A 16,152-nucleotide genomic window follows, 5' to 3' on the forward strand; every position below is an offset into this window, starting at 1 on the left:
TAACGAACTAACGAATATTCGGAAGCACAGCCGTCACAACTTAAATTAACGAAAGCAAAGGCTATCAGTTATTTCGTGATCCGTGAGGTCAGTGAGACGCGTGAGACCGCGGTAGACGAAGTATTTTTGTGTGTGTGTTTATGTTGCGGTTGAAAGTGTGTGTTATGCCGTGTGTGGGTTTGAGTGGAATGAGTTACGTGATCAGTATTTTTTATAAAATCCAAAAATAATGACACACTACGCTATATCTGCAAGTAACTGCGTTGAGCGCGGTGAGAAGGGCATGATGACTGAAACAGATGTCATAATAGTAGGAGCTGGTATTTCTGGTTTGACTGCAGCGTACAGACTCTTGAGGAGAGATTCAAGTTTAAGGATTTTAGTACTAGAAGCAAAAGGTTGGAAACTTTTATTGCAGTCTATTTATCAGTAGCAGTTGAACTTACTGTAATCTCAGGAATGAAAATTATTCTCATAATGTGTTTAATTGAATGCATCATTTGTTGGTAGGCGTACATTTATGGACAGTGTGGCAGTTAGTGAAGATGTGCAGTGGTGTGCAGGAGGACTTTATCAAGATGGTTTGCTTACTTGTATATAAAATAAAGTAAACCTAGATATAATGGAATTATGCAGCTGTCATAACAAACTCCATTTTCCAGAGTCCATGAAAAGCCAATAGTCACACCCTTCACGGAAGCCAAAGGCCTAGAGGATCTGAGTAAAATCATGAAAACAGCCAGGCTAGTCGGTGTCCCATCCAGTATGTGAAGTGGGCTCATATAACAAATACAAGCCAGGCATGTTACTTTTGAATGAAGTTTCACAGTGAAATTTCTGTTTCATGTATTTCAGATCGTGTAGGTGGCCGAACCCTGACAGTACCCCTGAAAACATCCAATCTACTAACAGAACAATTTGATCTGGGAGGTCAGTGGGTCAGCTCATCACAGCCACACATTTTGCGGTTGCTGCAAGAGCTGAATCTCCACACATACCCACAGTACAGTGCTGGCTGTAAAGTGGTGCTAGCAGGTGCCACAGTGTTTGAGAAGTACAGCTCAAGTTTCCCATATTTTGGTTCATTTTACAGTTGCTATGAACTTCGACAGTTTGTTTTAAAAGTAAGCTTCTCGGTATACTTTTACAGTTCTCTGACAGATGCACTGTTTAACAAGAGACAGTATGTTTACCAGTATTTGGAGATATTTTGATATTTCTGCACCATAACTTAATGTGTTGAATGGTTGATTAAGATTAAACCTAATGCTGTATTAAAACATTTTGAAAATTTTATATTAAAGTCATTGTACATTGTATATGTCAAGTTTACAAAATGTATTGCAGTGCTTATACTGAGCTAGCCTGTTATTATATAACTGCATATGTAATTTTTTCCTCATTGGAAGAAAGAGGAACAGAATAAAATAAAATCCAGAATTATAAATTAATGAATTTAAAAGTGAAGAAGCAAACACCCCTGTGCTTAATTAAGAAACATTCATGACAGAGTGGATCTGCAGCGCCATACATTCTTTACCTTGGCACTAGATGGAGGTGAGTTGTTACTTTACCTGCAGGGAGACTGTCCCAGATACCCATTAGATAGGCTGGGTGAGCCACAGAACTTCCCTGGACTCGGTGGAGAAGAGAAAAATCTTTTGCCTCTGCCAGGAATCAGACCTTATTTACCCAGTCGTCCATCCTATAATCCTGCAAAATTAAGCTGAATGCTTGTTGTAATCTAACTTTGTAACCCCGTGGCTAAAAGATCTGAGTGTTTGTCATTATTAGACAGTGATGAAGATCTTTGTCATAATTAGAATCTTACTAGATTCTGTTTTCAACTTACATTGAGATTTCTTTTATTTCCATAAAGTTGGTCACTCAAGATATGGCATGCCTTTATATATATTTTAGACAAAGAACAGTACATTTTTCTTTGTTGAACCACAGAAGAAAGTAATGAAAACTTTAAGTAACTAAACAAATTTTAAAAAATGAGAACAAATTAATAGCAGTAAATTACATAATTTTTGGTGGTAGCTTTTAGCGAAATACCAAACAAAATTGAGCATGTCAGTATGAAACATGCTCCACTTTTATGAGCAGATTTTGCCTGAAAGAAGAGTGCTTTATTTTCTGGAAAATATGGTGTTTTGTTAACTGAAATCCTTTAGAATATGGATGCTATCTCTTGAGAGTCTTGTATATAAACAAGACTAAAGAAGTGTGCTGTTGTTTTTCTTTCAGATTGAGCAGATGTTAAGCAAAGTGACAATTGTTGATCCATTGAAATGTATATTTGCTGAGGAGTTGGATTCAATTACAATGGAGACTTTGTTGCTTAGGCATCTGTCCACCAAAGCAGCCCAGGATATTGTGAGGGCAGCCATTCGTTCCACATTTGGTATGCACATTTAATCTTTTATGCCTCATCTTGTAGCTTGCATAGGAGTGGTAAGAAATGCATCTAAAATATTGGTTTCAAAACCTGAAAGGAAGATTCCAGTTTGAAGACCTTGGCATGATGGGAGGCTAATATTAAAATGGATATTAAGGAAATACGGTGTTAGAATGTGGTATGTCTGGTTCAGTAAAAAACCAATGGGCTCCACGTAGAAGGTGGTGAAATTCTGAATTGGCTAAGCGACAGTTAGCTTCAGATTGAAATCTTGGTTGTGGTACTGTGTGGTATCATCGTGGATACCAACATATTGGGAGAACCTTTTGCCTCCATTGTCAGAGTAGAAGAGTTTCCCTGAAGATGGAGGCAGCAGGTTATTTCAGAGCATCGGTATCGATATGACAGCAGTTTATTTAGAACTTTGCACAGTACAATACATTTTTTTTTCACCTCTGATGTTACAGGGGAATACTATGCCAGTGACAAAGTGTTTTTCTTTTTAATATGAATGTGAAACTTTGCCCTTATCTTCGAGGGAAAACCACACAGATGTCATAATGCTGGGGGGAAATGTTGGATACTTACGTGTTAGCGGGTTGTCCAAGTAACTTTAAAAGTTACCATCATGTGGTCCTCCATGTTATCACTGCTAACCTTGGAGGTTTAATTACAAAAACAAGACCCAAAGCCTAATTTCAGAATCTTCCTCCAACAAATCTACAAGGTTTTGGTGGTTAGGCTTCAGTTTTGTTTTATATACAAACTTCTATAGTTCAGCTGCTTAGATCACCCATCAGTATAAAACTGCCAAATATATCAGTACATATGTGCCTTAATTGAGTACACCTTATACTCCTATATTGTGGGAGACTGTACATATATATATATATCATGTGTCCAAAAAGTATCCGACTTTATTTTTTTCCGCTGTAGGTAATGGCCAAAGGGTTGGGAAACTGAACGCAGTGGTAGAAGGGACTTTCCTGCACATGCGTGATTTTTTGCTGACTCGCAACACCGCTGGATGTGTCTGTGGCTGCCAGATAGCAAAGTGGTGTAACACGTGTTCGTCGCATTCTCGTTTCACTCAAGAGGACAGAACGCTTGGAGCAGCAATACTGCACTAAGTTTTGTCAGAAACTTGGGGATACCCAAGCGGAAACAATTCGCAAAATTCAGCAGGCTTTCGGTGATGATGCAATGGGGGTCACTCAAATTAAAGAGTGGTTCAACCACTTTAAACATGGCTGTATGTTGGCGGACAGTGAGCAGTGTTCCGGGAGACCGTCAATGCTGATGTCATTGAAAAAGTGCGGGCACTGATCATGGAGGACTGTCGTTTGGCCATCCGTGAAGTTGCTGATGAGGTTTGGATCAGCAGAGGTTCTGCAAACACAATTTTAACTGAGGATTTGGGCATGCAAAGAGTGGCGGCAAAATTTGTCCCCAACCTGCTTTCGCTGGAGCAGCAACAACTCCGCCTTGAGGTCACGCAGGACATGCTGGAGTGCACCAACAGGGATCCTGAGTTCCTGAAGACTGTGATCACTGGTGGTGAGTCATGGGTGTATGGATGTGACCCGGAAACCAAGGTCCAGGTGTCACAATGGAAGCATCCAATATCCCCGAGGCCTAAAAGAGCACGGCAGGTTCGGAGCAATGTGAAGGTGATACTGACTGTTTTTTTCGATTACTGGGGTGTTGTGCATCATGAGTACGCACCACTAGGCCAGACTGTCAATAAGGAGTACTACCAAGAAGTCCTCCGCCATCTTCGTGATTCAGTTCGGCGCGAGAGACTGGAGCTGTGGGACGCACGCAACTGGCAGCTGCATCATGACAACACCCCAGCTCATTCATCACACCTGATCCAGGGTTTCCTGGCCAAGCACAGCATTCCGCAGGTTTGCCAGGCTCCCTACTCTACTGACCTGGCTCCTTGTGATTTCTGGCTGTTCCCAAGATTGAAGACACCGCTAAAAGGCTGCCGTTTTGACAGCTGTGAGGACATCATACAGAACGCGACGGAGCAGCTGCATGCCATTCCATAAGAAGCCTTCCAGAATTACTTCCAGCGATGGAAGGACCACTGGGCTAAGTGTGTGGAGTCACAAGGGGCCTATTTTGAAGGCGATTAGGTATTGTAACCACCCAGATACAGAACTTTTTTTTCCCAGCCCAAGGTCGGATACATTTTGGACAGAGTAGTGTGTATATTTATATATATATATATTTGTAATTCTTGCTGATATATCCATTGGCCTTTCAAGTGATTATTAAGTATTAAAATTATTATTATGTGTAATACTAATTGATTTAAGCTTAGTAAAATTAGTACAAAATAATGACACATGTCTGTTATTTATTGTTCCAAAATTTGACATTTTCTCTCTTCTAAAGATCTCATTTCTTTAGTGTTCAAGTTGAGTGGTCCTCAAAGGAACATTAAAATGGGGTTTAAATGTAGTAATTATGTAGATAGCTGATTAGTTAGTTAGTTGGTGTGTAGTAGTATTTTTATGAATATTTATGGGTGTTTGGATTTTGAAACTGTTTTCAGTATAGCATCCTCAAAAGAAAAAGTTGGTAGGTTAAAACAGTCTATAATTGGATATGCACCTTTTGTGTTCAGGAACTGAAGCATCACAGCTGTCAGCGTTGTATGTTATAGCTTTATCAAATGGTACACATGGACTGCTCAATCAGTTTAGTGCAAGCGCAACTGGAGCAAGAGAGTTACGGATAAAGGTCAGATTGTAAACAGTAAATTGGTGAATATTGTTTTTTCTAGATAATATTAATGTATAGCCTGTGCAAATAGTATACTCCTGATAATGCATGTAAGGACTATCCTCTTTTATATACCTATTTACAGTTTATGCAGTAGTGTAGTTGGTTGAGGCACTATGCTACAATCCAGAAGGTCGTTGGATTGCATCCCGATGAGGTGACTTTTTTCAGTCTACCTAATCCTTCCAGCAACACTGTGGCTCTGGGGTTGACTCAGCCTCTAACAGAAATGAGTACCAGGAATATTCTTGGGGGTAAAGGGCAGCCGACGCGTAAGGCTGACAACCTTAATGCCATCTATGAGCCGATTATCTAGAAAATGTGGAAACCTCAACATCTCCAAACCCTATGGGCCTCCAAGGCCTGTTACAGGGATACCTTTACTTTTTTTTAGTATACTTTTATTTACAGTTTAAATGTTATGAAGCTTTCGTGGTGACTGTAGTGATGATATCGATGTCAGTAGGGATGGAGGCAGACTGCAGAATGTTGAATACTAACTCCATATTGACAGGGCTTTATTTAATAATGCCATCAGTTATCCAGACTGTGTAGCATGGAATGATTGGATGATGGTGAATAATAAATCATAAAAGATATAGTTATGGCACAATTTTAAGGTGCTATCCCTTGATTTGAAGGGACTGAATGAAACCCCAGAAACTGCAGTTAATGTGCTCTCTGTCCCAGTTGAGTTTTGAACCAAGCACCTCCTGAATACAAGGCAGAAGCATTATTGCTTGAGCTAAGTAGCTCAGTATATAATGATGACTTACCCTGGTTAGGCCATGACCAATTCCTTCCAAGTCCTCTCAGATTCATCTTTCATTCCATCATTTTATGTTATGTAGTCATAGCTACTGGCAGTGACTTGAAGCAAGTCTCAAGAAAAATAAATTACCCACCATTTCCCTTTTGTATTTACCTACAGCACAGTTTGTTATAGTTTTTAAATTTTTGGCATTCTGGTGGTGAGGGTGGGGGTGCAAAGTATAAGTGAGCACACACAGAGGCCTCCTGTAGGAAAATCTTGAAAAAGAAATACCATTATTAAATCATTTTAAAACACAAGCTAGAATACTAATACCAAATTAATGTGTTACGGCAGTAAACAGCTCAATATAGAATAAACAGTATTTAAGTAAATTGTGTGACGTGCTTTTATCGTTCTTGTAGCACACCAGTGTTCCACAGTACACACTTTAGGAAATGCTTCCTTAACCCTTCACTTGCTTACATGTCCAAGAAGTTACTGTGAGAAGTTCAGACATTTGTTAAGGGTTCTGAGGGACTAGTGTTACTTAGATGCACTTCACAGTGTTAAGCTATTTTGTTTCTGTTAAGGGGGGAGCACAGCAGATAGCCTTGAAGCTTTCCGCTCAAATTGGGAACAAGTTGATTATCCTGAACACCCCAGTAACAGAAATTGAGCAGTCTGAAAGTGGAGTCCAAGTGACCACTCAATCTGGCCAAGTGCATAGGTAAGGAAGACAGTAATTACCTAGATTGCATTGTAGTCTCCTGGCTTATGGTCTTATAGGCGGTTTCCAGTGTTTTAGAGGGGCCTGATATGTGTCAGTGGTAGAACATTTCTCCAAAATGTTGGTAACCACCTACAAAAATTCTGGTGTCTTAATACACAATATAAATTTTCACTGTCCTGTAAACCTTACATGTATTAGTAGACCAAATAAAGGAATTACAGTGCAATATATAGTAGAGTAATATAAATCATAGCAGGTTCCTCAAACAGGGAGGTCAGACATTAAGTAAGCTATAATTTATTTGTGTGATATGACTGTTGTTAAAATGAGAACCGCACCAATGTTCAGCACAAAGCGAAGCAGTGGGGTGTTGCCTCCGTGACTGAGTGTGAAGCTGATCACTCATTTCTGTCTTGTACCAGTGTGTAGAGTGTGTGGAGCTATACCACCACAATTCTGTACTCTTATAGCATGTTGCATGGGAACAGGGACAGCTATATATTTTCTTTAGTGAATAAGATGACATTATTTATTTTTATAAAGTCCTCAGTGTGAGATTTGAGGCAGTGAATAATAATATAGTGGTTCTGCTGGTTGTTTAGCCATGTAGCGTTATATGTAATACAAAAGTAAAGTTATTCCTGGATTTAATTAATTACACACCACATTATGAAGACATACGGGAGAGTGGAGGTATAGCTCCACCATTGTTACCCATGGCACTTGATGGAGGTGAGTGGTCAGCTTCACACCTCAGCTGCTTTTCCCCTGAGGAAATGGACCCTGGTACCTGTAATATGGGAAGCTGGATGGGCCTCAGAGCCAGTCTGGATGTTATGGAGAAGAGGAAAGCTCTTGCTCTTGCTGGGAATTGAATCCCACCTGTTCAGTTGTGCAGCCTGTAGGCTAGTCACAATACAGATTGAGCTATCTGAGTTTCGTTTGTGTGTAAAGTAATAAATCTGAAGTTTTTTTTATTGAAACTTTGTGTATGAAGGTATTATGGTAGTTCTGAGATAAGTCAAGGTAACTTACGTGTTTGTCTCTTCACCTCTTTCTCATTCTCTTTAAAAATATATGCTTGTTCATTCTTCTTTCAGGAGTAAATATATTGTAGTAGCATTACCGCCTTCAGAGGTACTCCGAATCCTGTTCTCTCCACCTCTGCCTCTCAAGCACAGACAGTTATTACAGCGGTATCCTGTTGGTCACCTCACCAAGTTTGTCATCACTTATCCCAAAGTACGTTATTGCTCTGCAACACTACAGTCTTGATATTGACAGCATCGTTAAATAACCAACTTAAAGTTACTAGAGTGAAACTCCCGTTTAAGGTTTCATTGTGGAGCAGTGGATTTGAGTGCTAGACACAAGGAAATCTTAAGTGGAGAAGATTGAACACTGAATTTACTGACTTGGAATCATTGAACTTAATTGTTAGAAGAGGAAAAGCCTGAAATCGAGAAACATTATATGGGGGTTCCTCTGTAGTAGTCTCTGTAATGTACTAAGGTGATTGGAAAAGCACACAGTCCATACTATTGGCATGAATTTGTCACAGGGAATACTAAGTATTTCCCAGGCAAAGGAGGTGAGTTCCTGGCTTCCCACTGCAGAGCCCTGGGTTCAATTCTAGGTTAGTCCATGTGGGATTTATGGTGGACAAATTGGAACCGGGTCAGATGCTTATCTGAGTGGTTTGAATTTCTTCAACCAGCTTTCATTCCACCAATGTCTTGAAGTCATTCATCATCAGGGGATGGTACAGTAGGCCCATTTGAGGCTGCAGTGCCAAGGAATTTATCATGACCCAGCTCCTGTATGTATTGAACCAATGCTTCAGACTCATCCATCACCAGGAGCTGGTACAGTAGACCCATTTGAGGCTGCAGTGCCAAGGAATTTATCATGATCCAGCTCCAGTGCTTCAGACTCATCCATCACCAGGAGCTGGTACAGTAGACCAATTTGAGGCTACAGTGCCAAGGAATTTATCATGATCCAGCTCCAGTGCTTCAGACTCATCCATCACCAGGAGCTGATACAGTAGACCCATTTGAGGCTGCAGTGTCAAGCCCCTTACTCTCACCCCACTCCTATCATTGTTTCACCAATGCTTCATATGCATCTATTATCAGATGTGGTGCAGTGGGCACATTTGAGGGCATGGTATTGCTCACCCCACTCCTGCAACTTAACTTACTTCTGAGGCGATACATGTTGCAGCAGTAGTTCGTTAAACATGGTGAATGATACTGTGCGTGTGAGCATTCAAGATTGTCATAGTAACAGTGAAGATTGCTTGTGTAGTTACCCTACACTGGCTGACATGCCAGCATGTTGCTTTATGTTCTCAGGCTTTTTGGAGGGAGAAAGGTTTCTCAGGAGAAGTGTTCAGCTGTGGAGGACATGAAGCTGAGCACATTTGTGATGGAGGACCCATAAGTGCAGCATATGACGCCACTACACATGACGGTCAACCTGCTATAGCCGGCTACATGGCAAGCAAAACCGGAATAGAGTGGAGTTCTAAAGACGTGAGTTTTGTTAGCACAGAATTACATGTGACCAAGTATTATGGTTGAGTGGTTAGCATGCCTACTTTATATTTAGAAATACCTTATTCGGATCTAGTGTGGATACACTAGTCGTATCCAGACTTGAGGTTTTTATGGAGCTTTCTAGTGAAAAAGCTGCTGTATCTTGTTCTTTTCATAATGGAGGATGATGTGTAGTTTGAGAGAAGAATTTAGTCACCACTGAAAGAGGTACATGAAGTTTCACACTGAGACCAAGGGTTACATCAGCTGAGAATGGTTTTGGTCTGCTTTTCCATATTTCTAAGTGCTTTATGTTCATGATCATCGTGACCTGTGGAGGCAGAACACCATTGTTAGGAAACTTAAAATCAGACCAGTCAAAAAGATTTGAGGTGTGGTAATAGCAATCCCTTTACAGTTTATTTTGTTACTAGTTTAGTTAATAGTTTTAGTTATTATAGTTTACGGGCAGTTTGCCACTAACATATCAGTTTTACAGCAATCATGCATTTATTTCCATGTTTTTGATACTTATACTTCAGCCGTGCCATCGGAAACAGTCAGTATTGCAGACGCTTTCGGAATTTTGGGGTGACTGGGTTCATGATCCCATTGACTATGTAGAGAAGAACTGGAGTGACGAGACTTATGTAGGAGGCTGCCCAATGCATGGGACCTCGCCTGGGGTGATGGGCTGGTTTCATCACATAAGGGCTTCTTTTGGAAGGTAACTTATTCCTCTTTATTACTTACACAGATTTAGAATTTTCAAAGAAGGCAGTTGAGTGAAGAAGTAGAGGCATTTTATTAATGTCATCCTCCTTCTCTCTTTCCTTCTTCTTTGTCCTTCATCTTTTGGCATTTCCACTTTTATGTGGGTCATCTAGCAATCAGGCCTCTCTCTCTATCTTCCTCCTAGGCCCTTCCTCCCTTCTGTGTGACGTCTTTCCGAACCTGTTGTCCCTGTTTTGATTTCAGTCTTCTTGGTTAGAACATTTGATACCTAACTAGAATTAAAATGATTACCTCCAAGATGGAACTCAACTTCATCAGGGTTATGCCAACCTGCTTGGCATAAAGTAAAGCCATTTTTACATAATTTATTTGCTTGTCGGTCCTTGTCAACCTTATGGTGTAGGGCTGTTGCAAAGGGCACCATGTATTTCTGGTCTGTGGTTTATAGTGAGGTCTCATTCCATCCTGTTTATTTTCCTCTCAGAATGTTCTGAATTCATGCATTCTAGGAATTTCTGGATTTCTGGACCTCCCTGTAGATTATTTCTTTTTTGGCTTACCTGTTATTCTTTCTTTGAGTATATTTCATTTCCATCTTGTTCCTGTACTTCTCAGTATGTTCTAAATAGGCATGCGCAGGAATTACTTTTTAGTTTGGGATGAGAATTTGGAAAAATTTTGAGAATTGAGATGAGAACAAGAATTTTCCCTACTAGATCTGCTTTCTTACTGCAGTCACAATTTATAGTACTGGAAACTTCTTTTTAAAATGCATTACATATCCTTTTGATATCAGAACATTCTTCGATGAAATATTTTCATATTGTCGCATTGAAGAAATGTAATTCTCGGGCCATGTCCTCTTTCAGCACTGGCACGGGGGGGGGGGNCAAAGCAAAAGTGGATGTCAGATGTTTCTTGAAGTTTGAGACTGAAAAATCGGTGTTCTAATCAAGAAGAGGATTTTTTCTTCTTGATTAAAATTCAGTAACGCAAGACATCTACGTGTCTAGTGCTGAATACTTCCTTCCCAATCTGTTGTTAGTTCTTCCATTATGCCTTGCCTGCTATGTTTTATTATGGTATTGCAACTATACATAAAGTAAACAAGTTCTGAAATGTGTAAATAGTGTAACAGTTCTGTCAAATTTACTCCCTTTTGTTAAATTATTAGCATATTGGGCATAAAATGTGTGCTTTGTTTCTCTCTCTGTTTCGCTTTCTTCATAATGTTTCCACCCTGATAATTATTTATCAAATTTTGCAATCAGTATCCTTGAGATAGCTGCAGAAAGAAGTAGGTCATCATTCTGAGTCTATTATTGTTCAATTTTAACAAAAACTGGAATATCATAAAAAAATATTAGTATAATTCCATAATATAAGATTTCAAGTGGACAGCAAACAAACAGGTAATAGGTGCATTTTTTACAACTTTCTGATGTGAATGTGTCAGAAAGTACCCATTTTATTTAACATTTTATTTTAATCCATGTACTTAACAAATTATTTATCATGCCAATGTTTTGTGGGTAATATTTTTAATCAGGTGAGTGTCAGGGTTGCTTCCAGAACAGCTTTTAGCAATGTTTTTATTTGCAGGATATATTGGGCTGGTACAGAAACTGCAACACAGTGGTGTGGCTACATGGATGGAGCTGTACAGGCAGGTGAACGATCTGCTCTTGAAGTCCTGCGGGAACTTCGCCCAGAGATCGTTACTGCTGCAGATCTCCAAGCCATTAAGTTAGTACAATTGCTACTGCTTTCTGAATACTGCCTCTAATATTTAGAAACATTTGAATCTGTATCGTTACATATGAAATTAGAAGCATTATAGATGAATGTGATTTGAGATTTTCATAGCAGTGAAGATTCATATTGTGTCTTGCAAGCGTTGTGGCGTAGTTGTAACACTCTTTACATGTGTTTGGTAGGTGCTCACAAAATTACTTACATGCAGGAAGTATACTAGAGTTTACACACATATATTCAAGTAATTAAGTGCCTGAAGAAAGCAGTTAGGTGCTGAAATGTGTGGCACATGTTATGGAAACTGATGATACATTGTGTGACTGAAAATTTTTGTATTTCTAGATCAAGAACACTTTCAGTATTACATCCCCAGTAGCAACATATTGCACATCTTAATTCTTGGTACATGGTGCCAGCATTCATGATGCTGATTTCGATGAATTCATGTCATTATTTTAAATGTCAGTACATTACTTCGATGTTGGTTCCTAGATTATTGCCTGTTGAAAGCATCTCTGAAGTTATGTCATACATTGTTCAAGCAACCGTATGAAAGAAAAGTTCTCTGTGTTCAGCATGTTCACATGTTCACTGGTATGGCAGTTTTGTCTCCCATTTTATATTGGAAAGAGGAGCTGGGGTAGCTTAATCAGCATAGTGACGGGCTGGGCAGCTGTGGTTTGAATCCCAGCAGGAGAAAGATTTTTCTCTTCACAACGTCCAGACCAGTTCTTGGCCCACCCAGCTTCCTGTCCAGTGGGTAACAGGAGCAATTTCCCTGTTGGCATGAAGCTGACCGAGGCCAAGAGCAGTGGAGCTATAACTCTTCTCCCTTACATATCTTCATGGCATAGTGTTTAGCTAATTATGCACAGGCACAACTTTACCTTTGTTTATTGAAAACAGAATCTTGTAAGTTTGCGGTGATGATGTAATGATCTCCATCACCATCCTGATGATCATGCAACTTAGACATGTTTTTCATAAGTTTTGTAAATTTATATTTATCATTTTGCTGCTTCTAATTCTATGTATTTTTCTTGCTTCTCTATTTTATATATGTTGTGCAGTTTGATACTAAGATCAAGCTCACCAGTCCATGTGCTGCCAGTCTCGCATGTCTACCGATGGACGCTTTGCCTTCCTCTCGTCTTGATCGCAATGGGTTGGACTGCTTACGCTCTGCGCAGACATTTCTGGGTTGTAGGAGTTGGTCGGATAGCATAACATTCTTCTTAACTGGTAAGTAACAGTGATATATTGTTGGCTCTAATGTACCAGGAATGTTACTTAAAATTTGGCTTTGTACAAGTAGTACGACATTTCTTTTTAACCCTTTTCCCATTTCATTTAAAACATTTATGTCTGTTTCTGTCACTTTAGTTCAGTGTTTGAAGGTATTGAAATTTTAATGGTATTTCACAATATATTACCACATAAGTTAAATGTTATAATCTATTTACATGTTTACTGAAGTGTTTCAATGAATTGCACTGTGGCACCATTATAAATTATATTATCCATGCTGTTAGATTGTGATGCTTTAATAGGACTGAACATGTAGGTTGGATGTCAGAAACAGGAAATGCACATACGATTTTGTTGGGGGAGCACATTTTAGAAGGAGTTGTGGTGAGTGTATTGACATATGTATTATGGTGACCCAACTTTGGACATGGGGAGGTGGGGACCACAATTAGAAGTTTATTGGACACCTTTCAGTATGTAATTTTCTCATTGTCATAAGGGTGAAAATTTTGAGGGATGAAAGAGACATTGAAAAGAACTAATTTTTGGGAGTGACTGTATAACAGCAACTAATTACTCAGAATGTTACCCCATTTTCACATTGAACAGAATCACAAATGGGGCATTGTGGGCCAAAAAACACACAGAACAAACCACTGTGTAAACCCTCATTATATTTTCACACTCAGCCACACAAAATGGGGCAATACAAACCCAGTCACATAATAAAATAAAACCTCAGCAAAACCCTTGTTGCAACACTCCCAGCATACCCATTGCAATAAGGCAGTCCCTGTCCTCAATGGCCAGAATGAGAATCCAAACAGAATTTCACCAACTACCTTGCCAACCGCTGGCAAACGAAAGGCCAACTGTCAGCTTCCACTGCAGTGATATAGGGGTTTCTTTCTAAACAGTTTGAGGAAAGGGAAATCACGTGGTACGCAGGAAGGATGGGATTATGTAAACCGAGGAGGGGAGAGGTACCGGGCTGGCCAACACTTTCCTGGGCCATTCAAACATAAACATGGCTCAGTACATCAGATAGGCCACAACCGCTTCCTTGCAGCGCATCATGCATCACACCATTCCGTGCTGCGTGATCTAGGTACTGACAGTGTCGTAAAATAATCCACAAAACGAGAGTGAGAGCGTTACCACCCACTCACCAGCTCACCAGAATTGTCTGGTGTTTGGCATGACAAAAGCCTAGCCCTGAGAATGCAAAATGATTGTCACTGAATCAACAGATATCATGAGCAGTCATGAAAACATTGGCCCCATGTTATATATATGCTTCTCATTTTTTCTTAGCAAATTATAATAAAAGCAATAAACAAGAAGTTCTGGGAAGAACTAATTGCCTTCTTTGCTTTTATAAGACTTGGACCATGTGGAAACTGGTGCATCCAATTGCTGGAGACTGTGTTCTCTCTGTGGTCAGTCCAGAAGTTATATAAACAGGACCGGAATTGGAGGGGAAGATACACAGACAGACAGAAAGAAAAGGTTATCTCATAAGCCTCCTCAAAATAAGAAATACAGTGTAATTAAATTGTTCTCAGTCATATCCAAACCCTGACGAGAATATGCAGCAGATTCATTCTCCATCAGATCAGAATGAGAACCCAGTAGTTACAGTCTGTCAGGAATAGGTTTAGGTGTCATATCTACACTAGTTCGGGAGTCATTCTGGGCAGATGCCAATATGATTTTTATTGCTTGATCACTTGATGACTTCAGACAAACTAATTGTGCAAGTCCCTCCTCCTCCCTTGCTCACTGTTCCCACACTCTTCTTTCACAACATATCTAACAGTTTTGACAATGTTCATCCCTGAAAGAGCACCATATGTTCGTGTAGGATTCATGGTTCTCACAGCGGTGACTATGAAGATTTATCCTGGGATGTGAGGCCAAGCAGTGCAATGGAAGTTCGCTGATTTTGCGGAGGAACAGAGCTGTGTTCATCTTATCTCACACACAGTTACTGATGATGGGGTGTTTCAGAGGAGCAGAGGACAGTTGGCACAAACAATAATGTTTCTGATTTGTATCTGGGAGGTAACTGTTTTGAATTGTGATCATGACATAGACTATCTTGAGTGACAGTTTTTGTTGTTTTCCTCAGTCCCTCCAAACATATCCTGAAATAATACCTCAAATTAGGTTGTGATTATTTTCTCCAACATCCTTTCCAATTTATTACTCATTAGAAGCACTGCCTTCTTGGATCCTACACTGTATAGTCCAGTGGAAGTTAACCAGTGCTTCAGAGGAATGCGCTGCGTCTGTCTTCAGTATTTGCCTAAGTCCACAATTAAAGACCTGCATGTAAACAACAATACAACCTTACCAAAACTGTAAACATTGACCATTGGAGAGGGGAAAGGAGAGAAAGTTTAGAGTGACTGTATATTTTTTTATTGCTAATAGGGTGGGACTAAGTCCCTTATACTGTGGCCACTTCTGGCCTATTGTACCAGCCCCAGATGATAGGTGAGGGTGATTGTGGAGCAATTGGTGGAATGAAGATTGGCAGGGGAAACTGAAGTACTTGGAGAAAACCTACCCCAGCACCATTTTGTCTACCACGAATCCCACTTGGCCAGACCTGGGATCGAACCCAGGCCGCCATGGTGGGAAGCCAGTGACAAACTGCTTGAGCTATGGCGCAGCCCAAATGACTGTGTAAGTACTTCCGTATGATGGCTGGAGTTGCGGCCAAAACTTCTCATAGTGGGGAAACTGTAAATATAATTATCTTTTTTTTTTTTTAATTAGCTTAGTGGGGGGTGGAGTCCAACTGGGCCCACTTGGCACAGCGGCCACCAAGTGGCCTATTATAGCCTGCCCCAGGTGATTATGATGATGGAGAATTTGGTGGAATGAAGATTGACAAGGAAAACCGAAGTACTCAGAGAAAACCCGTCCCAGTGCCATTTGTCCACAAGAAATCCCGCTTGACCAGACCCGTGATCAAACCCGGGCCGCCACAGTGGGAAGGCAGTGACTAACCGCTTGAGCTATAGAGCGGCCGGGCCGCCACAGTGGGAAGGCAGTGACTAACCGCTTGAGCTATAGAGCGGCCGGGCCGCCACAGTGGGAAGGCAGTGACTAACCGCTTGAGCTATGGAGTGGCCTGTATAATTATCTTAGAATAATATGTATATTGCGAGACTGAAACTGAACA

The 16,152-nt window shown here is 40.3% G+C and overlaps 1 protein-coding gene across 4 annotated transcripts; it reads left to right on the plus strand.

Moving 5' to 3' along the window:
• The first annotated feature begins 125 nt into the window (after positions 1 to 125).
• Positions 126 to 15,444, plus strand: LOC111861366 (probable flavin-containing monoamine oxidase A). Of its 4 annotated transcripts, XM_023845870.2 has the most exons (12): positions 126 to 398; positions 511 to 581; positions 856 to 1,124; positions 2,254 to 2,410; positions 5,040 to 5,155; positions 6,542 to 6,678; positions 7,782 to 7,923; positions 9,039 to 9,218; positions 9,764 to 9,948; positions 11,559 to 11,702; positions 12,782 to 12,953; positions 14,824 to 15,444. In XM_023845870.2, exons 2-11 carry the CDS (start codon positions 521 to 523, stop codon positions 12,936 to 12,938), a joined length of 1,548 nt encoding a protein of 515 aa, XP_023701638.1. In that variant the 5' UTR covers positions 126 to 398; positions 511 to 520; the 3' UTR covers positions 12,939 to 12,953; positions 14,824 to 15,444. The 4 variants fall into 4 exon arrangements, with proteins under 4 accessions (XP_023701638.1, XP_023701637.1, XP_023701636.1 ...); XM_023845869.2 differs by lacking the exons at positions 511 to 581; positions 14,824 to 15,444 and adding an exon at positions 13,877 to 14,811 and having other exon boundaries at positions 128 to 398; XM_023845868.2 differs by lacking the exon at positions 511 to 581 and having other exon boundaries at positions 129 to 398.
• Positions 15,445 to 16,152: the final 708 nt, after the last annotated feature.

This window comes from Cryptotermes secundus, unplaced genomic scaffold (genome assembly GCF_002891405.2).
Source record: "Cryptotermes secundus unplaced genomic scaffold, Csec_1.0 scaffold289, whole genome shotgun sequence".
Taxonomy (NCBI): Eukaryota; Metazoa; Arthropoda; class Insecta; order Blattodea; family Kalotermitidae; genus Cryptotermes; species Cryptotermes secundus.

What these genes read in the sequence shown, in the direction of transcription:
- LOC111861366 (XM_023845869.2), top strand. Translation starts at nt 230, where the DNA reads ATGACACACTACGCTATATCTGCAAGTAACTGCGTTGAGCGCGGTGAG. An exon ending in CAATCTGGCCAAGTGCATAG is followed by an intron (nt 6,679 to 7,781) that starts GTAAGGAAGACA and finishes TTCTTCTTTCAG; the next exon opens with GAGTAAATATATTGTAGTAG. An exon ending in ATAAGGGCTTCTTTTGGAAG is followed by an intron (nt 9,949 to 11,558) that starts GTAACTTATTCC and finishes TTTTATTTGCAG; the next exon opens with GATATATTGGGCTGGTACAG.